The sequence below is a fragment of the Prunus mume genome, linkage group LG8, assembly GCF_029339155.1.
Source record: "Prunus mume cultivar Tortuosa linkage group LG8, ASM2933915v1, whole genome shotgun sequence".
Classification (NCBI taxonomy): domain Eukaryota; kingdom Viridiplantae; phylum Streptophyta; class Magnoliopsida; order Rosales; family Rosaceae; genus Prunus; species Prunus mume.
The window spans coordinates 18,066,368-18,091,865 of record NC_142705.1 but is presented as its reverse complement, the minus strand read 5'-3'; the positions used below and the strand labels follow the sequence as shown (position 1 = coordinate 18,091,865).

Below are 25,498 nucleotides of genomic sequence, written 5' to 3'. Positions count from 1 at the left end.
CGCTGCTCTTCAAAACCCAAAAAGCTCTATTGCTGAATATTGCGATCTCCTCCATTGGTATCTCCTGCAGTGGTTGTCAGTTGTTTCCTAAGGGTTAAAACATTGGGTATCAGTTGATTTGAAGCTTTCTAAGGTTAGTATTGAGCAATCTCAATTATCTCTTGCTAAGCCCTAACTCACCTCACCTCTTTTTTAAGTTAATTATGTTTATGGGTAAACCTTAATCTCATCTCTCTCTTGCTAAGCCCTAACTAATCTCAAGAATTTTTAAGTTAATTTCTGTTTATGGGTAAACCTTAATTTCAACTAAGTTTTGTACCAAATATGAATTGAATATGTGTGGGTGGGTAACCTTATTCTATACTGTAAAATTTGAATGAAATTTAGTAGCATTGTAATTTTATATTTTATACAGAGAACAAGCATTGTAAAATTATGCATAAGAATTGGATGTATAGAAGATGATTTATTGGAGCACGAAAATGCAATTGCATAGGGGTCATGCAATTCATAGCTTTCTGTTTGTCAATTGGCATATGTGTTGGCATATTACTTTCCAATTGAGTTTGTTTGATATGAATGGCGAGAATGCAATTTCGTATATGGTTCAATAAAAGTCCGTTTGATAATTGGAATATGAGTAGACATGTTATTATTTTAGTTTATTCGGTATGACTGACTAAAATGGAATTATATAGGGTTCATGCAATTTGTTTCTATGATTTGGCAATTGCATATGAGTTGACATATGTTATGTGGTGAAGATTCCTCCATTGATTGGTAGCTATTTACTTAAGGTTTAAAGCACTTAGTTTGAAGTTTTGTAATGGTAGTATTGAAGAATCTCATTTTATCTCTTGATAAACCCTAACCTTTTGTAAAATTAGTATTGCGTAATATGACTTGTGTTTTGCTAAACCCTAACCTCACCTCTTTAAGTTTATTTTTGAAAACGTAATATGAATTTCATTTCTGTGGGTGTAACCTTATTACAAATTGTAAAATAGTCATTAGAGTCAGGAGGCTAAGAACAACCATTAAAAGTGTTTCGTGATGCCTCATAATTATATTGGATATATAGAAGGTAATATATTATAGCACGAAAATGCAATTGCCTAGGGGTAATGCAGTTTCATAGCACCTGGTTGACAATTGACATATGAGACATGTTATTTTTCGATTGTTTATTTGATAAGACTACTTTTTGTTTTGTTTAATATGTTGTGTTCTTGGATGTTCAAACTATGGAATGAATTGAAAGATTTAAAAAATAATGGGTAGAAGTTAATTTCGTTCACATATTATTAAAAATTATAAAATTTCCATGAAAGTGGATAACATGAGAACAAGCATTGAGATTGTTTTGAATGCCTGGGAATTACGTTGAATGGGAGATATATTATAGCACAAACATGCAATGCCTAAGGGTCCTGCAATTACATATCTCCTTTGGCCATTGCATATGAGTTGAAATATTATTTTCCCCTTGATATGAGTTGACATGTTATTTTAACTTTCTGTAAGTGTTAAATGACTCTTCCAGTATATTAAGTACTTTTTATAGGAGTAACTAAATGTGAATGTTTTAAATAGGAAAATAAAGGGCGATGAAATGAAGGAACAAAAAATAGTGTAGAAAGTGGATACGAAGGTAATAAATTGTAAACACTATATTTAAATAGAGACGTTACAGCTCACAACTTATAATGAATTGATTGAATTTTATTATTTTCTTCCTCAGACGAAGAAGGAAATCGCTAATATGTGGCAAAAGTTGGATGCTACTCAGAAAGCAGAGTATGAATCTAAAACACCTTCAATGAACGCCTTGAACAAGAGTTGTTTGAAGATAGCCACACGATGCAGTCTGAAGGATAGAAAGGACACTACAAATGTTTTAAGCGATGAGAAAAAAGCAGCCATTGAAGAAATGGGATTTGTTTCGTTGTTGGGAATGAAGTGCGGAAAACTATCTCATTCAATGTGTTGTTTTTTGGTTGATAAATTGAATCCTGCTGAATCATCAATCGTGCTACACGGGAAAACACTTAAGATATCTGTGGATGACTTTGTTCGCATAATGGGTGTTAAGGATAGAGGAGAGGAAGTTGACTTCACCGGATCCATGGATGACCAACACATTGTAAAGGTGCGAAATTCTTTTTTGGGTGAGAAGAAGCTTTTAAAAAATAATGAGTTGAAGCAGATAATGGTGGGGACAGAAGAAGCAGGTGACTTTTTCAAAGTTGGTTTTGTCATGTTTTCTCTATGCACATTGCTATGTCCAACCACTTCTGTGTATGTGAATCTAAAACATCTGCTTCCGTTAAGAGATAACAAGACAATAGCAAGGAAAAATTGGGCAAGTTATTCATTCAAATTTTTATTAGATAGTGTTAGGTCATTTAAGGAGAACAATCAAGTTTACATCGGTGGTTGCTTGTTATTCCATCAATTGTTTTACCTTGATGCTATAGCTCATGGTAGTGTACTTGTGGATATAGGTCTGTGCTACCACTCACTGTGTAGGGAAAAGTAGAGATTGAAAAAAATGAAGAAGTGGCTACAAAAAAGAGGGGGGTTTGAAAGTGATAAGGTAGTTGTTATGAAAACTGAATATGGAGGTCTTGGAGATGATGCAAAACAATGACTCTCTTTGCCAAAGAGTTAAGTTCAATAAGAAAGGATGTGGCAACTTTGGTAGCCACTGTTGCTCGTATGGATGAATCGCTCTCCAAGGTTATGTATGAGTTATCATCAAAAAATAAAGAGAAAGAAAGAACATTGCGCACTCCATGCCCTTATGAACAGGAAGTTAAACTGAATAAGGAAGATGATAACATGTTTGATATGGGGTGTGATGGGGGACAAGAAGACCTTGGAAATACTAAACCTCCAAAAGGTAGGCCAAACAAAGAAGACGAAACTCCCAACGAGCAAGATGACAATGTGAAAGGATTTGCAACTGTTGATACAACTTTGGCTCCCTCTGTTGAAGTCATCCATGAGAGAAAACATGCAAAACAACCTCAGAATGAGATATGATGAGTATTGATTGTAGCTTGTTTGTATGTGTTTTCATAATTTCACTTGTTGGTTTACATGTTTGGATGATGACAATGATCGAGTATTTGATTTGCATAAATCATTGTACTATGGATTACGTTGTATTTTTGTTTGGTTTTCTCCCAATGTAATAACAAAGTTAGGTGTCCTTATTTTATGCAGATTCTTTGTATAATCTAATATATGTTTGTTTCAGTTATATTGATTTGTAAATACTATTTCGTAATGATTTTTGTAGTTCAACAACAAATAGAATGGGTCACAACGGAGTGATGGGAGTGGTGTAGGCTTGGAGGCTTGGTGCAGGGTTCTGGGGAGTTTTTGGGACTTCGGCCATGAAGAGGTCTTGGAGGCATGCCTATTTTCACTTCCTTGACAAAGTGAAAGATGATGTCCTTGATTTTTTTCTTAGCCATTGGTACTTATTTGCAGAAAAGATCCTAGAGCATAGAAGAAGCTGCACATGCGAAGGCATATGTATGCAAGCAAATAAAGCAAAGTTTAGAATTGTCCTTTACAATTTTGTAATTTGGTTATTGCAATATGAATTTATACTTTTGTTGTGCCTTAATGAAACAATTGCTTCAATCCATTTGTGTCCGAAAATAAAAGATTTAATGAAGTTCCTCACAATAAGTATAACTGAGGTATGTCCTAGAGCAACATGTCCAAACACATCCACTATCAACAAATTAGGATGTTTATAAATTGTTTGGCAACCTCACAACTCAAAGCCCCAAATACACTCAAGAACACTCATCGCACAAAAACAAATAGAGGAGGAAATTATGAACCTTAACTAATGCTCTCTAGGCCCGAGTGCTAAAAGGGCGTTATTTTCCCTATGTTGATTTCACTAATGCCGTTGGTGGAGCTAGACCTTCATGGGTTTAGACTAGTCTTCTGGAAGGAAAAAAGGCAGTCATTGATAGAGGTCGAATACATATCATAAATGGTGAGAATATATACTTGTATATGAGCTGACAGCTGGCTCTCCCCTCCACATGATGGTCGCATGACTCCGATCAACATTGTCCCCACTTCTGCAGAGATTGACTATTCTACCCCTAATCAATCAGATTCGCAGGATGGAGTCCAACTTTGAGTCAGTTGAGTGGTTTCGTGGAACTTTGAGTCAGTTGAGTGATTTTGTGGAAAATGTGGCAACTAAGGATTAAGGCTACTCTATCAGTATTCTTGTTCAAAAATAACTTGATAGCGTGTCCGCTACGACGCATACAAAAGCTCAACCATCTGAATATTCATTTACTCCTATATACAGGGCATCTCTGAACTTCTTAATCTTGCGTACTCATATCTTTAGTCCTACAAACCATCCCATTGCTTAAGAATCATGGGTCACAGCAGTGCTGGTGCTTCCATCCACCTTGTCTCACTAATTATACTGTTAGGAATTTTATCCCTTGAAACCATTAAACTCGATTTTTGCAGTGATGATCATAATGTAGGGTGCATAGATATAGAGAGGAAAGCCCTTCTCAAGCTCAAACAAGGCCTCATGGATCCTTCCAGATGGCTTTTGTCTTGAGTGGGAGAAGATTGCTATAAATGAACTGCATTTTCCCTCTTGTAGTCTTCCCATGCTTCCTCTCACTCTTCCTTCCATCAATTTCACATCCCTTCTAGTTGATCTCTCTCACAATAAATTCACCTCCACGATACCTCCTTGGTTGTTCAATCTCACTTAACTAGAGAATTTGAATTTGTCATATAACAGTATGACAGGAAAACTACTTGATTCTTTAGGATATCTTAAAAGCTTGAGATACCTCAACTTGTCGATTAACTCACTTGAGGGTTCAATCCCAAAATCGATTAGAAATTTAACATCTTTGGAGGAGTTTGACCTTGCATGGAATCAAATGAGTGGGAACAAGATTGGTAAGGTTGAGGTTAAAGACAAGGATGTGGCGGATGTCACCGTTAGAAGAAAGAGGGTTTATATTCGGAAACAAAAAAAATTAGCAATGACTATACCAGAAACACGTACAGGCCGCGGTCAGCCTAGACCTCGGTGCCGCTAACAAGGTTGGGTCATGGGACTCTAATGACTGACTAGTATATATTTTTGTGAGCTTAGATCTAATGTTGTGATGGTATTGGTTTTGGTGCATACTCTATATTTTTGGAAAAAGGGTCGCCATGGTATAACATGACAACTTGTTTGTTTTTTGTAAAACCATGGTTAGGTAGGAGACCTTTTTTTGTACATCTAGGTCGAATGTCCTAATTGGTTTTTCGGTTTCCATATTATAGATTATGACTAGCACAAGGTGTGAAAATGTAACAGAGGATGTGAAAATGCAATTTGGTGAAGTTAATATATTAACTTTGTTGGGTAACCATATGTACGAACAATTGATGAAGTTAATATTGCAAGTTATGACGGTCATTCCAATGTTTAGGTGCTCAATGGATTTACCATATTGGGTGACAGTAATTGCCAAATCAGGGGACTGTAATTTATTGTTTCTGGAATCCAATTGCATTACAATGTGCAATTACTGCCTTCTGTTTGGCAATTGACAAACAGTACCTATGTATTTTTAATTCAAATGTGCGAAATCCTACTGCCCGTTTGGTAATTGGTAAACTACAGTGTGCAATTCCTGCCTCCTATTCGATCTTTCTCCCTTTCCATGATTGAAGTACCTAAAAGTAAAAACAATGACTTTTAGTGCAAATCACACAAAACCTAAAGAAAATATTTTTTTACTTTATTTTTAAATATTAACAAAAAAATGACCACATCGCATTACGTAAAACACAAGTAATGTAATTCACAAATGTAAGGATATCGTTAACTAATTTGTGGAATGCCTATGTCCATAATAGTGTACTGTTCGTGCTTATTGCTGCAACTATTTGTTCTTACAAGAACAAGGACCCAATTTACTCCTCCAAGGTTCATTCTTACCCTCACATTGCATTGCGGGTCATTTCCCTTGTAAATTATAGTATTACGAGATTAAGTATGACTTTTACAATGTAATGGAACAAGTATGTCCATTTTAGTATAATACAAATCCTTAATGTTGTAACCACCACCTTGTTTACAAGGATAATGATTGAATTTACTCTACTAAGGTTCATTCTTACCTTAACATTGTATTGGGGGTCATTTCCTTTGTAAATTACGCTATTACAGGTATAAGGATCCCTTTTATACATTTATGGAAGCCATGTGTCCATATCAATATAAACAAAGCCCTATATGTTGTAAACCCCCCATGTTTACAAGCGCAATGACCAAATTTATTCCACCAAGGTCCATGCTTACCCTATTCTTGTACAAGAGTTCCTTGTTATTGTAAATGATGGTATTACGAGATTAAGGATTACTTTTACAATGTAATGGAACGAGTATGTCCATTTTAGTATAATACGAATCCTGAATGTTGTAACCACTAACTTGGTTACAAGGATAATGACTACATTTACTCCTCCAAGGTTCATTTTTGTTTGTATTGGGGGTCATTTTTCTTTGTATTAGATGTCCTTATCTTTGTAAATTATGATATTACAATTGACTGGATGGATTTTACAATCTTATGCAACATAAATGTCCAAACTAGAGTAATACGAGACCTTAATATTGTAAACATTTGTGTTTACATATATAAGGACCCAATTTACTTTCCTAATATCCCTAGTTACCTTAATATTGTACTAGATGTCCTTCTCTTTGTAAATTAAGATATTACAAGATTATGGATGAGTTTTACAATCTTCTGGAACATAACTATATCCCAAAAGAGTAATACAAGACCTTAATATTGTAAACATCCGTGTTAACAAGTATAAGGACCTAACCCTAATATTGTACTACATGTCTTTATCTTTGTAAATTACGCTATTACAAGATTAAGGATGAGTTTTACAATCTTCTGGAACATAACTATCCAAAACCGAGTAATACAGGACCTTAATATTGTAAACATTTGTGTTTACAAGTATAAGGACCCAATTTAACTTCTGAATTTTCCACTTTACCTTAATATTATACTATATATCTTTACAATTATAAATTACGATATTACAAGATTAAGGGTGAATTTTACAATTTTGTGGAACATGACTGTCCTAAACAGAGTAATACGAGACCTTAATATTGTAAACATTTGTGTTTACATGTATAAAGACCCAATTTACTTTCCTAATGTCCCTAGTTACCTTAATATTGTACTAGATGTCTTTATCCTTGTAAGTTACGATATTACAAGACTACGGATGGGTTTTACAATTCTATGGAACACAGCTGTCCAAAACAAAGTAATATGAGACCTTAATATTGTAAACATCCGTGTTTACAAGTTTAGGGACCTAATTTAACTTATGAATGTTCCACTTTACCTTAATATTGTACTACATGTCCTTTTTTTGTAAATTACGATATTACACGATTAAGAATTGATTTTATAATATAATGGAACACAAATGTCCAACAGTGTAATACGAGTCCTTCCTATTGTAAACCCTTTTGTTTTCAAGGATAAGGACGTAATTTACTTCTCTACTGTCCCACCTTCGCTTTATACATTTATTTTTTTTATTTAATTATAAATTAAATAGATGTTTACAAAATATTAACACAGGACAAAAATCCCATGTTTTTAACCAAAAAACAAAAAATATATAAACTTTATGGTTACAAAACTATTTCGAATGGGAAGTGAAATCTTGTGGAAAACCAAGCCAAAAGTTAAGAAAATAGGCATGCATGCACGTTTGCAATTTCAAACACACGGTTTTTCAATTGCATTATTCTTGTTCAATTTCCAACTCACTGTTTGTCAATTGAATTATTTCCTTTTCCTCCTAGGCGAGCCAATCGATTAGTGCCCTTTCCAGCTTATGGTCACTTCCTTTCAAATGAACTCATTCAATCCATTCACAGACAACAATAGACAATCATATTTGACATCATTATATAATAAGTTTGTAGCATCAACCAAGTTACATAAGCTTTGGGGTTACAAAACTATTTCGAATGGGAAGTGAAATCCTGTGGAAAACCAAGCCAAAAGTGAAGAAAAAAGGCATGCATGCACGTTTGCAATTTCAAACTTACGGTTTGTCAATTGCATTATTCTTGTTCAATTTCCAACTCACTGTTTGTCAATTACATTATGCTTGTTCAATTTCCAACACACTGTTTGTCAATTGAATTATTTCCTTTTCCTCCTAGGCGAGGCAACCTATCAGTGCCCTTTCGATCTTATGGTCACTTCCTTTCAAATTAACTCATTCAATCCATTCACAGACAACAATAGGCGATCATATTTGACATCATTATATAATAAGTTTGTAGCATCAAATAAGTTACATAAGCTACCCGTTAACATCTACCACAAAATATATAATCTCACTTATGTTCACAATTTTTTCCGGGTCATTTTCGTCCTAGTCCCCGTTTTCCTCGACCTCCTCATCCTCCACGTTTTCCTCATCCTCCTCATCCTCCTCACCATCCTCACATGATGTCTTAAAATCATTATTGTTCTCCTCATCCTCCTCATCCTCCTCACCATCCTCACATGATGTCTCAAAATCATTATCGTTCTCCTCGTCCTCCTCATCACCCTCATCATCAATTTCATTTTCATCTTCCGCATCAGCAATTTCTTTTCTAGCAAGGGGGTTATGGTTGTGTTGAGTGTGTGTCCCGTACAAAACCAAAGTCATAACCTTTGATGATTACTGCAATTATAAATGTCGCCTAATCTTTAACTTAAAATAAAGTAACAACTATGGCACATAACCATCATAACTACTCTCTTGCATTGCATTCACATATATATTTTTATGCTTACAAACCCAATTCACATAAATTATCAGTCCTCCTCATATAATTCTAATTAAAGGCACTACATTTGCGATTATATCACGCATATTTGTCACAATATAACGAGTGGAGTTTCAATTCATATTGCATTAATTTGGAAAAACTCCTACAAGCAATTCAATCCAACAATACCTGTCGAAGCTCGCTTATGATTGTCCTAGCAGCCATGTATTTAGTGAAGAGCAAGGAATTTAGGCCACTAATCATATCCAATAATTGTGTTGCTATCGATGCACTTACCTATAGTACAAACAAGTTATGTGTAAACAAAGTTAATATATTCGTGTAGTTTTGATTTCAACATTTAAATCCAATCCTTAACCTCAAACTTACATATTTCAGGAGTGGTAGGCACGTGCTAGACTTGCCTCTTGGAATATCCAACACTTCACAATCATCTGTGTCCCCCCATCCCACCACTCGAACACTCCATGAAGGAATTTTAATTTCACTAGCTTGAAATTTTAGACCAACATAGCACACACCTTCTTCTGCACTATGCATAGTGATGTGATATGAATTAAATATTTTTTTGCATAATGCAAAACTATATTACGAAAGACCATTATCAAAGGTAAAACTTACATTATTGATGATAGTTGGATAATGCTTATATATGACATACTCATTTTGAAAGAGTCAATAATCAGTGGATTTAGCCAACCAGTCCTCTGCATTAAAGCCATTAAGTGATGCTTTGATTTCTTTGTCCAAAGCAAGTACTTTCATGTCTTTAAGCATGGTTCTAGGGGGTCTTTTTGGGACTCGCGGCTCTGATGTACCCAGGCTTTGCACAGATACCCTTTCTCCTAAATACCAAGTATGGGGCTGGTCCTTGCAGTATAATCCTTTGTTTTGTCATAGGAATGCTTTTTTTCAGATAATCATGTAGGTTCGCATCATTGATTCCCCACGGATGTCAATTCACTTGATCAGTACTGGTATATCGAAGTGTTGTCCTAAACTGCTCCAAGTTGTGGGATGTTTCCCTCACATATGGGGCAGATAACTAGCGAAATGCCTGCGGCAACCAATCCACATCAATCAATGGTCGAGTTAAAGCAAGTGGCTTCAAGTGGAAGTACTACAATCCATGTCATTTTCTTGGGGTGAATGGAACCCAAAATCTATTACGATCTCTAGGTGGCGAGGCTTGTGTGTCAAATTGTGAGTCCAATACACTATACTCGGGTGTCTTAAAGGTGAAAGCATCAGAGGTGTAACGAGTGGAGCCACTAGACACTTTGCCATATGAGAAGCCCAAGTTAGGGGTTGTACAAGAAGAGGACAACGTCTTAGTCCCATGAACAACACTCGAGGAGGAATAAAATGTTTTGTTCCCAGCAGTTGTATCATCTTATGGTCCAAAACTAGAAAGAATATCACTCCTGTTACTTGTATAACCCCTTTTCCGCTTAACGCTCTCACCAACAATGTGATTTGGACAGTTTCTTTTGTTGTGACCAGTAACCTTGCACTCTCCACATTGTGGGGCCTTTTTGCCTTTGCTTCCCGTTGTTTGCATTCCTTTTGTCTTAGCAACTATGGGGTCGCTTCCAACATTATTATGGCATCCTAGATTAAGACTAGTTTGCTCATGTTGCTTCTTCCATGTCTCAACCAAAGTATTTAATTCCCCAAATTCAGCCTTTAGCCTATTGTAAGCTACTTTTGTCTGCGATCCATAAAAACAAAGCTTGTTAAAATCAGCACTTAATGACCTAAACCTAGCTATTTGAATAGTTTTGTTGGGAACATCATCTGACTTGACTACAAATTCACTCCTACGTCTTGCATCCTTTGTCCATCCCTTCATTATTAAGGTCGGAAGTATTTGATCCATATGATCACATTTCATGACTCCAAACATATGACAACATGGAATTCCACTGGATTCAAATAATTTGCACGAACACTACATATGTTGCTCTTTCTTGTAGTACACTATAGTCCATTTGTCATCGGGTCTTCCAAATTTGGAAAATGTGTAAACAAGAGGATCTTCATTGTTTCTTACGGGTTGCATGAGAATTAATTTTGCCTCATTGTTTATCTCATTTCTTATCAACTTGTAAATGTCTTGAGTGAAAATAGAAGCTGCATGTTCCTTTAGTGATCGGAGGTGCGTATGAAGGAGTGGGTGTGAATTGTTGGAATCAAAGTCATCCTTCACATTCTCATTTCTCAACCTCAATAATGATCTTTTAATCCGTGGAATACACTTCACTAACTTCATGCCTCTACCAATTCCATCATTCAAGTTCGTATGCATACCTTCGACACGTTGTGTGGTGGTATTCCCACCAAAAAATTACCCCGAGCAGTACGCTTCAGCCCATCGTTTTCGTTTCCGGTACATCATCTCGATCCAATCGCCTTTTAGATCATATGTATCTATCATTTGCTGCCAATATTGTTCGAACGCCACTGGTGTCAAACCACCATGCACACAATAGCTAAACTCCCTTACAATTTCTGGGTTATTCACATTGGTGTTCACATTCCTCATGATGTGCCATGTACATAAACGATGATGTGCATCAGGAAAAACTTCATCAATCGCTACGCGCATTGCCTCATCCCTGTCCATGACAATAGATACAGGCTTCTTGTCCTTTATAGAAGTCAAAAAAGTTTTGAGTACCTAACGATATGTATCAACAGTCTCATCAACAAGAAATGCACAAGCAAAAACTATAGTCGCGTTATGGTTGTTTACACCAACAAACACCCCTAAAGGCTTGTCATATACGTTGGTTTTGTACGTGCTATCAAATATCACCACATCCCCAAAGCAATAATAATCGTGTAGAGATTGAGAGTCTCTCCAAAACAAATTTGCCAATCTATTCTCCTCATCTACACTAAACATGCAAAAACATTCTAGGTCAGCTATTGCCTTAGCATTCATGTAGCTTATTGCTGCTTGTGCATCACCATCCAATACCACTTGTCGACGCTCGAAATCTATCATGTTATATAGATCCTTACTAGTGAACCCCACTTTCATGTATCCACTTGCTTGGTCAACCATATAGTCGTATGTCCGATTGGTTTTAATAGAGGCTTTTCTCATAGACATAGATTGTGCTATGTTAGATTCCGTAACATATCGGTGTGAACGAAGAAAAGGCACCTCACGTGAGTTAGTAAGTCGGTGGCTGTGCTCCTTTACAAATTTAGTCACAATATAAGCATCCCGTTTAGGACAATACTTCACAGCAAATGTAGCGTGACAATTCTCTCTAGTCTCTTTCCTTGGTGTACGAACCATATCATATCTATTCATCCATTTCTTTGATCTACTCCCTTCTTTTGAGCACACCCATTGTCTTCCCATCACAACCCCACCCTCGCTACGTCTCAAACGACTTCTTCTTATGCTAAAACCAATTGCAAGAGCATAGTTGCAGTAAAATCTTTCTGCTTCCTCAAATTTTGCAAACTCTCTCTCCACTAAATCAGCAATGCTCATATTTTGGAAGTTTAACCCATCATACTCAAACTGTCTGCTTTTCTCAGTACTTTCTTCTGTTCTACTGTCCAAAATCTGTAAAGATGGGACATTTTCAGTTTCTTCAAGTGACTCAGCCTCTGCAAAATAACCTTCACTGTTAGGTACAGAGTTTTGGCCCTGAATTCCATTCGTTTTACTTGCTTTTGCATACATTTCCTGAAAATAGGCAACATGTCTTTCATGGCATAATTAATATGAAAATAAATGGATACACATCAATTGCATTTAGTAGAAATATAAACATACAATTAAATTATGAAGGATTAGTCCTTACTGAGAGATTCTACATTTCATAATTGTGCACATATAATGGCAATTGCGCGACAAGAATGCAAAGAGACTGTTCTGTTTGTCAATTGCAAGACTATAATGCAATTAGAAGTAACTGTTTGTCAATTACAAGAATATAATGCAATTAGAAGTAACTGTTTGTCAATTGCATTGACAAATCACATATGTTCTCAAATCAAATATGGCATTTGCAATACAATAACATGGCAATATGGATACAATAATTGCAAAATAGGACTAACCAATTGGTAATTGGATTCAAAATGACACATTGAAGTACCTCTTACATTTCCACTACCAAAATGCAAGGCTGCAAATATCATGGCATTTGCAATACAATTAAGAAATTCTACTCAATTTCATCTCCAGAATCAAGCAAGTAAGGCCTACCGTTTCAAAGAAAAAGATGCAGCTGTTTGTCCGTCGCAAATCTTGCGGCCTGGTGCTCCAGGCCTAGGGGATGCGCGTCAACACGTGACGTCCTTCTTTTGGATGCGGTGCGGTTGTGCTCGGGCGTGCCAGCACGGTTTACCGTGCATTGAGATGATGATGAGGTTCGGGTAGAAGATGCTTTAAATGTTGCGCCTGTTTTGCATTCAACTCCTAATCAAACGATTGTGGCCGAGTGAGGAACGAATCTCGGTCGTCAGGTTCATGGCCTGAGCTATAAGGCCGTTTAGTGGTGGTGTTGGTGGCGGGTTTTAGGCGGTGCTCCGGCGCGTTTCTTAGAGAGCGACGGTCGTATGATATATGGGGTGAGTGAGGCGATAACAGAGATGGTGCTCCGGCGCCTTGAAAATCAAGGGTCGTATGATATATTGATGGATGGATTTTCCTTACAGTCTACCACTACTCCTAAGAAAGCAAATAAAGGTATTGAAAGTGCATTACAGGAAAATATAATTTGCTCCGTGGGAGGCTTTTGGTTTTGGTGTTTGAACTCTTTGAACGTAGTCCTGAGCTTAGTATTTATAGGAGTCCTGTAGGGACACTCGAGGCTGACAAGACCTGCTGGTGGAGCCTGACCGGGGCAAGTGGGTAGTCAAATTAGCATTTGGGATCGTGAAGTATGGTGGTCTGGGGTTGAGAAGCATGGTAGTGTGACCGCCATAAATCTCGGCAAATCTCGGTCACTGCCTTGATCGTGGGTTCTGCCCCATTGGCCGTGGGAACGCATTTAATTTCCTGGACTGGTGGTTGATGATCTGACCCTAAGTCGTAAGATTACTTGTAAGATTGTCTGCGCCTAACCACCCTGATTCCCATCACCAAATCCTGACTTAGTCACTTCCCTCGTGCATTGAATGCTTCTTGTGACTAGTGGGTTTTGCTGTGAAGTCAGAGGCATTACTTCATTAAATGGAGCGTGGGGCCTTGAGGCCACGTAGCGATTCAACCACAGCTTTTTCAGACCGTGTCTTTTGCGGCCTTCGGCCTCGGTCTTCAAAACTGAGGTCGCGAGGCCGAGAGAATTCTCCCTTTGCAGCTTTTCTTTTGCTCTTAGGAGGGCGAAATGCTCGACAAAACGCTAGGCGCCCGGGCCAAAGGGAAGTCTCTTCAATCAGTTCATGACCGTGTTTTATTAGGCACAAACAGCAGCAGCACATGTGTTGATTCCTACACACAAAGCCTCCTCTGCAACTCAGAATTTTTTTCAAGAATTTCCGAGCCATGTCTTGACCATTGTTTGACACAGGAGTGTCTTGAACGTGTCCAAGGCATTGATCATGTCCAACACATGTCTGCGCCTTGTCCTAGTGTCAGAGGACACGCGTACACTCCACCTTATTGCCGTGTCAGTGCAACTTAGTCTTTTTTTTTTTATAAAAACTTATATGAAAGTTGTAGCATTTGAGAATTTAAAAACAATAATAATAAAAAAGAAGAAATATAGCAGGACCTCTAATAGTTTATTTGAAAAATATGCAACGCAAGTATTGTTTTGACTGAAATTGCTACTTTCACCTTAAAATAATCTATTTGTATTGAATTAATTTGATACAAGCGGATACAAGAGGTTTTATAATACGTGTAAGGAAACAAGGACACTGACTTATGCACCAGACAAGAATCAATCAAGCTCCTTAATACATGGGAACTGCATAAAACAACTTTGGAGAATGCAATATGCCTGGAATGCTACCTACAATGATAATGACTCATTTTACTTCATGCTTTTACAAAAGTCATCTGGCTGAAGTGCTGATGGGGTTGAACCATTTACCCCGCAACTCAAATTGACTTGGAAGTCTTTGCATAATTACAAACTATTCAAAGAGTACGAAAGCTCAACCATCTGAATTCTCATTGATTCCTATATATACAAGGCATGTCTGTATCATCCCATTGCATAAGAATTATGGGTTGCTGCAGTGCTTCCATCCAACTTGCCTCACTATTTATACTGCCAGGAATTTTATCCCTTAAAACCATTCAACTTGGTTTCTGCAGTGTTGATCATAATGTGGGATGCATAGATATAGAGAGGAAAGCCCTTCTCAAGCTCAAACAAGGCCTCATAGATCCTTCTGATCGGCTTTCGTCTTGGGTGGGAGAAGATTGCTGCAAATGGAGTGGTGTAGGCTGCAACAACATAACTAGACGTGTCAACATGCTTGATCTTTGCAATCGCTATGGGTATGTTGACGAAGCAACAGATCATGCATTTGGTGGTGAGATCAACCCTTCTTTGCTTGTTTTGAAAGATTTGGTTTACTTGGATTTGAGCATGAATAACTTTGGAGGTGTCCAACTTCCAAGTTTCATTGGATCACTAGAGAAACTGAAATACCTCAATCTCTCTAGTACATCTTTTGGTGGAATCATTCCCCTCAATCTTGGAAATCTCTCAGGCTTGCTTTATCTTGATCTTGGTAATGACTTTGGTCACCCAATTGAGACTAACCTTCAGTGGCTTGCAACTCTTTCTTCCTTAAAGTACCTTAACTTGGAAGGAGTGAACCTTGCTAAGACTACATCCTATTGGCTTCCCATGGTTAATATGCTCCCTTCACTTGTTGAATTGCATTTGCCTTCTTGTAAACCTCCCATGCTTCCTCTCTGTTTCCCTTTTTCGGCTGGGGTAGCCGATTGAAGAAAATTTTGGTCCTTCTTCTTTTTTGAGTGTTGGGCGTGCCACCACCAAGCCCCGAATTTCGGCATGAATGGAATGTGAGTAGATGGATGTATTGTGTTTGAGATCTGATTTTAATCAAACGATTGTTCAGCCGAGCAAGGAACCTCCTCACGGCCTAGGTTCTTTCACTACCTCGGGGTCAAGGCTTTATGTGAGCAAATGAAGAATAAGTGCATAAAGTAAAGGTGCTTAAACTTAAATGTAATTTAAAGACAAATGTGTAAAGTAAAGTGCGAAAGATAAATAGAATAAAGACGAGAATTAAAGTGCGATAAAGTGAATCAAAGCGATAAATAAAGTAAGAACGAAATGAAAGCAATAAGACCAATAAAGTAAAATGAACTTGAAATTAAACTTAATTGAAGTGCGATAACAATGAAAAGTAAAGCAATTGAAATAAACTTGAATTTAAATGACAAGAAAATATAAATTGAACGAGAATTTAAACTTATACTAAGAAAAGGAAGAACTCACTACACTAGGTGCATGAAAAGTAAAATCCTAAGTCTAGGAATAGAAAAGTGCGAGATGAAAAATAGGTTTGTCTGTCCATGTGTTTTTAAAATCCTTCGTTTGGTGAGGTTTATATAGGGCTTCCGTTAGCCCATGGGCTGGCCATTGAATGGCCAAATGTCAACTCTTTTAAAACTCTTTCCTTTTGAAGCCGCTTAAATTCTTGGGATCACATTGGTGGAAATATTCTGATTGCTTGATTCTCTCATGTTTTGGAATATGCTGAACTATCATCAATCTCCTTGATTTGTTTCCTTGTGAGGCCTCCATCACATGCATCTTGGGTGTGAATTCGTGGCTTGGGCCTTGACCTCTGAGATTTCATCTTGACATTTGGTTGAACCTCGTGCCCCTTGAGTTTTTAGAATTCTAGAGTTGGTTAACCATCTACCGACCCTCCGCTAGTGGTATGGGAGCTCCAAATATTTGGATGTTGGGCTTGGCCCTACGTTGGACCATATTCAAATATTCCAATATTGGGAACTCGGCGAAGATACCTCCCACCGAACTTCAACTCCCCCGGCCCAACTTTGCTTGCCCAAGTGTTGAGAGGAGGGCACCAAGGGGCGCAAGGAGAAAATTCGCCCTAGCCCACCTTTTTGTAAGAGGAGTGGCCGGCCAAGGTATTCCAGGAGTGCCCGACCCAACTTTTTGAGAAGGAAGCATTCGGCCACTTTTGTAAGGATATGCCAGGCTACTTTTGCAAGGATATGATTGACCACTTTTGCAAAGGGAAACGACTAACCATATTTTTGAGAAGGCACCACGGCCTTTGAAGAAAACACCTCGGCTGCATTTTTGAGAAGGCACCATGGCCTTTAAAGAAAAGACCTTGGCCACCTTTTTGGGAAAGCACTTTGGCCGCTAGGAATTTTCGGCCGTTAGGAATTCTTCGACTGCTAAAAATTCTCGGTCACTAGGAATTCTTCGGCCGCTAGGAATTCTTGGCCACTAGGAATTCTTCGGCCGCTAGGAATTCTCAGGCCGCTAAGAAATCTCGGCCGCTAGGAACTCTCGACCGCTAGGAATTCTCGCCCGCTAGGGATTTTCCGGCCGCTAGGAATTCTTGGCCTCTTGAATTCTTCCTTGGCAAATTGGGTGAATTTTGACCAACCCCAAACACTCTCACGCTTCCTTCCATCAATTTCACATCCCTTTTAGTTCTTGATCTCCCTAACAATAAATTCACCTCCACAATACCTCCTTGGTTGTTCAATCTCACTGAACTAGAGATGTCGGATTTGACAGATAACAATCTAACAGGAAAATTGCCTGAGCTTTGGGATATCTTAAAAGCTTGAGATACCTCAACTTGTCGTATAACTCGTTTCAGGGTTCAATCCCAAAATCGATTGAAAATTTAACATCTTTGGAGGAGTTTGACCTTGCATGGAATCAAATGAGTGGGATCATCCCAGAAAGTCTTGGGGAGCTTTTATCGCTGGTTTCACTTGATATCTATGGCAACACATGGGAAGGTGCCATTATAGAAGCTCATTTCGCGAAACTTGGAGGCCTGAGAAGAGTATCAATTGAAAACAATTTATCCCCAAACATTTGCTTGGTTTTCAACATAAGTTCTGATTGGATACCTCCTTTCAAATTAAGATCCTTGTACATTAGATCATGCCAACTAGGTCCCAAATTTCCTACACGGCTTAGAAATCAGACTGAGTTGACCACGGTGGCACTCAATAATGCTAGGATTTCAAACACCATACTAGATTGGTTTTTGCAGTTGGATTTGCAATTAGATTATCTAGATGTCTCTTATAATCAACTAAGCGGCACGATGCCCAATTCATTAAGATTTAGCTTTTATTCCGTTGTTGATTTGAGTTCAAACCGCTATGAGGGCCCATTCCCACTCTAGTCCTCAAATATTACCATGCTGTTTCTTAGAGACAATCTATTTTCAGGGCCAATTCCTCATAACATTAGTCAAGTGCTGCCCAATTTGACACATCTAGACATTTCTAGGAACTCTTTGAGTGGAAGCATTCCTCATTTTTGGAACAATATACCATCGTTGTATATTGTAGACATGTCAAACAACAATCTCTCTGGTACAATCCTAAGATCCTTAGGCTCTCTTACTTCACTCCGAGTCTTCTTCCTCTCTAGCAACAACTTTTCAGGTGAAGTTCCTTTCTTGAAAAACTGCACTGATATGAAGATTCTTGATCTTGGTGATAACAAGTTTTCTGGGCCGATTTCAGCTTTCATTGGTGAAAGCATGCTCTCTTTAAAGATTTTAAGGTTGAGGTCCAACTCATTTACTGGAAGCATCCCTTTACAATTATGTGGTCTTTCCACTCTCCATATATTGGACTTCTCACACAACAATCTTTCTGGAAATATTCCCCACTGCATAGGTAATTTGTCCATGAATCATTTGATGAGAAATATCCCAGCAAATATTGGAAACTTGGGGTTGGTAGAAACTCTTGATCTATCAATGAACAAACTATCATGTTCAATTCCACAGAGCATGGTTTCTTTAACATTTCTGAATCATCTGAACCTGCCATACAATAACTTGTCTGGGAAAATTCCAACAGGTAACTAGTTTCAGGACCTTTGTTGACCCATCAATTTATGAGGGCAATGCCGGTCTTAGCGGGTGTCCATTACCAATTGGTTGCCAAGACAATAAAGAAGCAACTCAAATTCCAAATGGAGATGGAGGAGAGGATGATGATAGTAAACTTGAAAAGCTACAGTTCATCATCAGCATGGTGATAGGTTTATGTGCAGGATTCTGGGGAGTTTTGGGACTTTGGCCATGAAGAGGTCCTGAAAACATGCCTATTTTCACTTCCTTGACAAAGTGAAAGATGTTGTCCTTGATTTTATCCCAGCCTTTGGTACTTATCTGCAGAAAAGATCATAGAGCACAGAACAAGTTGCACATGTGAAACAGAGTGTTACCCAGTTGAACAAGGTGTAATAAAGCACATGTGATATCCTAGCAGAAGATGTAAACCTTGATATTTGTTTTTGAATGAATTTTTTCCCAGCGTTTGTCAAGACTTAAGAAATAATTAAAATTATGTTTTGGTTTGAGTTGTTTTATCGTGTCAACCCACAACCCTGGTGCTCGTATATTTCTTTTGTACTAATATTTCAAGGAAACTGGACATGATAAAACTTTGTATACCATAAATGTATATTGGCAAGGAAGAAGATGACATTAAATCAATACAGCTTCTAGGCTATACATAGCCTTTTCCAAAAATGGGTTTACTAGGTTGATGGCAAAAAGGTTTTGTGCAGACAAATGCTAGAGTTAAACTCATGATTTCCTTAGTTTTGTCTTCAGTCTTGATATAATTTCCTAGAGATAAGCATCACAAGGATTTGTGCTATCCAACCCTTGTATGAAATATTCTTCCTCATCGTTCAAAGTTATAATATTGTCATCACAAACAAAATTTGAAGTCTTTTATATGAATTAATTAGATAGTCTATCATTTACTTTTTGCAAATATTTAGGCTTAATTTGTGATTGCTATGCTTCTTTTAGAAGTAGCTTTTTTTGCAAATTTTTAAAAAGGTTTAATTGTCGTTTGATAAAAAAGGAAAAAAAGCTCATTTTTTCAAAATTAGGGGTCACGCGTAGTAGTTTTTAAAAGCCGGCAAGAGGTTGCTTTTAAAAACTATTGCACGAAGAAGCATGCGGAGTGAAGGAGTTTTCAGATTTCCCATATTGTCCTTATTTGTTTCATCAAATTACATGCTCTATCCTTCTCCTTTTCATGCTCTATTCCTTCTCATTTGACTATTGTTCCTCCTGGGTATTGGAATTACCCAACAAAGCATGAATCTTTCACTTCAACAAAATTGAGATTGAAAAAATTGAAGGTCCAAGATCTGATTGGACCAAACAGCAAAAGAAACTTAAATTATACATTATTTATTTTTTAATGATAATTTTAGTTTTTTTTTAAAAACTTTCATCATCATACGCTTTTTTTTCATTATACACTGTCACAGCAATTCTATACAAAATTTTACCAAACACTTGACACTTCTTTTCATTCTCACAGAACTTTTACAAATATAGATTACCAAACGCTAAACTATTTTCCTTTATAGCTGATTTCTCTCACAACAAATCTCAAAGTAATTATTTTCACAGCATAGCAACGCCAAACTGGCCCTTAGTTGCTTCACTTCACAGTTGTTTATTCTTGCATCATAGCAGAAGCAGTTTTTCTAAAGGCACAACAATGTCAAACTAGCCCTCAGTGTCCTCCTTAAGATTGGACCTCATCACATAGTCACTTTTTCTCTCCTCCAATTTTGATCCTTTTATTCTGTTTCCCTCTTTTCGGAAGTCAGCCTACAGAAGGAACTTTTGGTCCTTCTTTTTTGAGTGTTGGGCGTGCCACCACCAAGTCATGAATTTGGGCTTGAATGGAATGTGAGTAGATGGATATGTCGCGCTTCTAACTTCTGATCAAATGATTGATCGGCCAAGCAAGGAACTTCATCTTGGCCTAGGTTCTTTCACTTCCTCAGGCTCGAGGATGGTTAGGCTTTGTACGGATGTTTTTATGATTTTTAGGTTTTTAAGTAAAAATAGTGCAATTAAGCTAAATGTGCATTTAAACGTAAAGACGAGAATTAAAGTGCGATAAAATAAAAGTGATAAATAAAGCAAGAATTAAAGGTAGCACGATCGTCTGTCTGGGGCAGGGAATACTCATGGCTGAAGCAGGCGGCGTAATCCCGCAGGGGTTCGTCTTTACCATGCCAAAGCATATATAGGTCATCTGCCGAGTATAGTCAATCAGTCTGAATCATGAAATGGTCGAGGAAAGTCTGCTTCAAGCTGTCAAAGGAGTTGATAGTGCTTGGGTTTAACCGGTAGAAGCATTCAAAGCGGCGCCATTGAGGGTGGAGGGGAAAATAAGGCACATGCCCTCATCACTGAGACCCTTGCAGTCTAGGGTAGATTGAAAATAATGGATGTGGGTCAAGGGATTGTCCTTACCTGTGTAGAAGGCGATGCGAAGTGGCTGAACATCCTTCTCTTGACGATAGTTAAGGATATGCTCAGTGAAGGGGCTGGGGCGTGGCTTCGTCCAGAGAGGCTGATGGCTGCGGTATTGCTCGTTCTCGAGATGTCGGACCTTTTCAAAGAGGAGTTGCATAGCAAGGTCAGCATGGCGGAGGGCATCGGGTGCCGGAGGCTTGTTGTGTTGGTTGGGTGGAGGTGGATAAATTTCCCACTCCTCAAAAGCTTCAGAATGGTAAGGCTCCCAGTCCTCAGGGTGGTAAGGTTCCCAATCGTCCGAGTCCCCAACTCCCTCCTAGGTTGGTAAGCGGGTGGGCTTTGGTAGGGGGCCTAGGTGTGCCACCCGTGGGTCATTGAGGTCGACAGGAATAGGGATGAGCTTTGGTCGATGCTCCAAGATGCGATCCTGCAATCCTTGTAAACCTTGGTTGGGGCATGAGGCTGATCCCTTGGTGGGGAGATATGGAGAAGCCGCGACTTGGTCGCTTATGGATGTAGGTGGCCTTTGCCTTTGTCAGGCCTAGACTGAATTAGGGCACGATGGCGAGAGACGACTGGTTGGTTCGGTTGGGTGCGTTCAACAACCTGGATGAGGTTCTGCTCGGTGAATTGGTGGTGAGTGTTCTCCCAATTATGCTTCAAGGTTCGGTAGTCGTGCTCCAATTCGAGATTCTTAGTACGAAGGTGTTCATAGTTCTTTGTCATCTTTGCGATCTGGCACGAAGGCGCTCCAATTCGACTTAGAGGTGCGCATCGGCCAAAGGTTTCTTTCGGGATGAATCCCCACGAGGGGTATGGTGTTGGGTATCAAGGCTAGCTTCACTCAACATAGCGGAGTGTGAGGGGTAGAAGAGACAATGGGGTCGGATGGGAGATGGAGCCAGCGAGACTGGTAGAGAGGTGGGATTGAAGTCGCTTCCCACAGATGGCACCAAACTGTTGATGCTCTTTTTGGGAGGGTCAACTTATGTAGAGAGTGTTAGACCTTTGGCAGGGGGATGAGATTGCAAATCTTCAGCATTGAGAGATCCTGCAGAAGGAAACAGAGAAGAAGCAGTCGTCAAGCTTCAGATACTAGTGTGGTACTTGCCGAAGGCTCTCCAATGCTTAAGTTAGCTATATGTGGTAATTTTGGCAGAATAATAGTAAAGGTGGGAAAGTAGTTACCCTTTTTACTTGGGCATTGTTCCCTATTTATAGGGAAGTGAAAATAAGAGTTTTGCATGAAGTTTCGATGTGGGACTTCGTGCAAACTGTTGTGGACGTGACACGTGTCCGTAGTCCTAGGTTTTGTAGTCATCGGAGGGGCACCATTGTGTCGTCGATGTTATCTTCAGCAGACTTGCGCGGTCCGTGTGTTGATTTCCAGTGCCAAATGTACTCGGTTGGATATGGTATAAACACAACTCATGCAGCAAGGGAAGAAATGGGCATGTTCCTTACCGAGATTCGAAGCTAACCCGCATTCTGCAGTCCTCCTTGGGGGGAATTAATGCTAGAACTGCCATAATTTATACCATGAGTCCTGCACATAGCAATGTTAAACAATCAAGAAGTAACCTCTTGTTTGCAAGCTGTTTTAAAGAAGCGACAACAAATGCGCAGCATAATGTAGTCATGTCGGATAAAGCATTGGTGAAGCATTTGCAGAGAGAATTGACTAGATAGTAGGGAATGAGTTGAGAGGTTCAGGACCAAAAACTGTTCCAGCTGATTCTTCAACATTATTGAAAAAATATGTTATTCTCTTCACTTAATTTTTTTTTTTTTTTTTAACATACTGTTTTTTAACTCAAGTGAATATCCAAAACTGGCAAAGAAGCACAAAACAGAGGCCGGCAGATTTGCTGACCTCTTAAAAGATCACCAAATAGAAATATAAATTCCCCTAATGGAAAGCAGGAATTTTCTCTTTAATATGTTTTGACCTTTTAATATTTTCTTTCTGGTCTTTTCACAATTTGATCAAGCAGGTTTCTCCATGTTCTTTACTTTTAATTCTGTCACATGATTCTCGAGTCGTCTCAAATGGCGATCTCTGAAAATCTTCATTGTGCTTACCTTGGAAATTTCTTTTCTATGTTTTTTCTTTCTTCTGCATGGTTCTCGTATGTGAGAGGACAGAGTACAGTTTTTCCTGTTCATGTTTCATGCAACATCCTTTCTTGTCTAAAAAACAATATCATTAAGCCTCTCATCTGTAAGCCAGAATGAGTATTAAAATCCCACTCCAAACTCCAAAAGACTGAGACATTTATAATAACAAAGAGCTGGATTATTCAAAAAAGGACGAACCTGGTTTGGCAAAATCTGATAAGCCAAAATCAATGGCTTTCAACTGGGAATTCTCATCCTTAGCGGAATACAAAAAGTTCTGATAAGAAAAATGAAAATAGAACATTAGTTTAATACAAATATAATTACATACAGAAAGCACAATCAATATATCAAGTTGACCACAACTTCTAGCTTTAATGATGGATATCTTGCACAGCAATATGGAGAGACATCAGTCTTCTTGTGAACTAGTTTTAAATTGTTTGGAGGAAACCCTACACTCCCCACATAAAACGTCTTTTGAAACAAGCCACAAAAGATACCATATGGACCAAGCAAATGTAGGTCATGACTCAGACGTTTTCATCATCAGTTCTTCAAAAACACGTTAAAGAAAACAGGTGGGAACCAACTACAGCCCCGTACAGCAATGACATCAAATGATGGCAGGCCAAAGAGATTGATAGGATTTTCATCGTGCTTACCAATTCTTAATCAAATAAAAATATTATCTGTGTCACTCCACAGTAGGTTTGCCAATCTCCTGTGCCCCGAGCAAATGTATCTTTGAGGAAGGACAATCTCCTGTGCTCAACCTCCAAGTAAATATAATCACTCGGATCACCTTTAAATAGGAGAAAGAAGTCCTGTGAACCAATGACACATTGCAGGCCTCCCAAAGTTCAATGATCTCCCTTTGCAGCCTGTTGAATTCTGAAGGCCACATTGAAGGGCTTTCCTCATCACTATGAATTGGGTCCAAGCCAAAATCTTTTACATCCCTTGCAGATGGTACGGGCTTCAAATCCGTCTCTGGTACCTGTCAAACGATAAAATTCTTGTTAGAAATATAATTAGTTAGATTGTCTACAACTTCGCTTCTTTATTTCTCAATGGCTACATTTGAAGAGAAAAGGAATAACTGGTTGTATATCTTACTAAACTCCCTATAATTCCTGCAAGAATTGTGCATAAATCAGATATTGCATAATTTTCAGTTTAGTTTCAACAGTGTGAAACAAAGTGAAGGGTCCTTCCTCTTTCCTTCTTCCAACTGGATGTCCATCTTACTAGTTGCCCTTTTTCTTCTCTTCATCAATACACCAATAAGACGAGTGGCCTACTCTAAAGAAATGGTGAACAAATAAAAAAACTCACTGTACGATCAGCAAGTTGAGTATTGCATTGGGTATCTGTCATTTCCTCTGTTCCTTCAGCTAAAGTACAACATTCTGTACTCTTGTCATCAGTTGTGAATGTGGTATTTGTGCTTTACACTCATCAACAGTAGCACTTCTTGCAGAAGCCTGAGAGCCATTCTTGATAGCCTCTCATTCTCACCTCCATAGTTCAATGAAGGAAGTTTCTTTTGGACACCCTCAGGCCTTCCTGTAAAACTTTTCTCAAAATCAATTGGAGGAGGTGTGCTCTCATTCTTCTCTACCCTAAAATAAAAGAATTGAACTTAAGACAGTGAAGAGTCTTGTACTTGTAGGGAAACTAAGACGACCACAAATTTACTTAATGAGGGCCTAAAATCATGTTTAAGCTTTGTGCTAAAAAAACACATTCTTCTACTCATAATGCTAATCTTCCTCCTTTTCTGTTCCCTTCATCTAAAAACTATTAGCCACCCCCCACAGAAACTGCAGCATCATCCTCCTCCTCCCATCTCGAACCTCTTATTCTTATACAAAAGTACTGTTTTTCTTCCATCAATTGCAACATCTTCACCAATTTTGATCCTTTTATTCCTATAAAAGTTCTTTTTGTTTTGTTTTTTTGTTTTTTTTTTTTTTTTTGCGTTGG

General features: G+C 38.3%; 1 protein-coding gene and 1 pseudogene across 1 annotated transcript; one reads left to right on the top strand and one right to left on the bottom strand.

Moving 5' to 3' along the window:
- Positions 1-11,243: 11,243 nt before the first annotated feature.
- On the bottom strand, positions 11,244-12,602 carry LOC148914927 (protein FAR1-RELATED SEQUENCE 5-like). Its single transcript, XM_089043339.1, has 2 exons — positions 11,685-12,602; positions 11,244-11,576 (listed from the first exon to the last, which is right to left on the bottom strand). Exons 1-2 carry the CDS (start codon positions 12,600-12,602, stop codon positions 11,244-11,246), a joined length of 1,251 nt encoding a protein of 416 aa, XP_088899465.1.
- A 2,497-nt stretch (positions 12,603-15,099) lies between these two features.
- On the top strand, positions 15,100-19,282 carry LOC148914926 (receptor-like protein EIX1; annotated as a pseudogene).
- Positions 19,283-25,498: the final 6,216 nt, after the last annotated feature.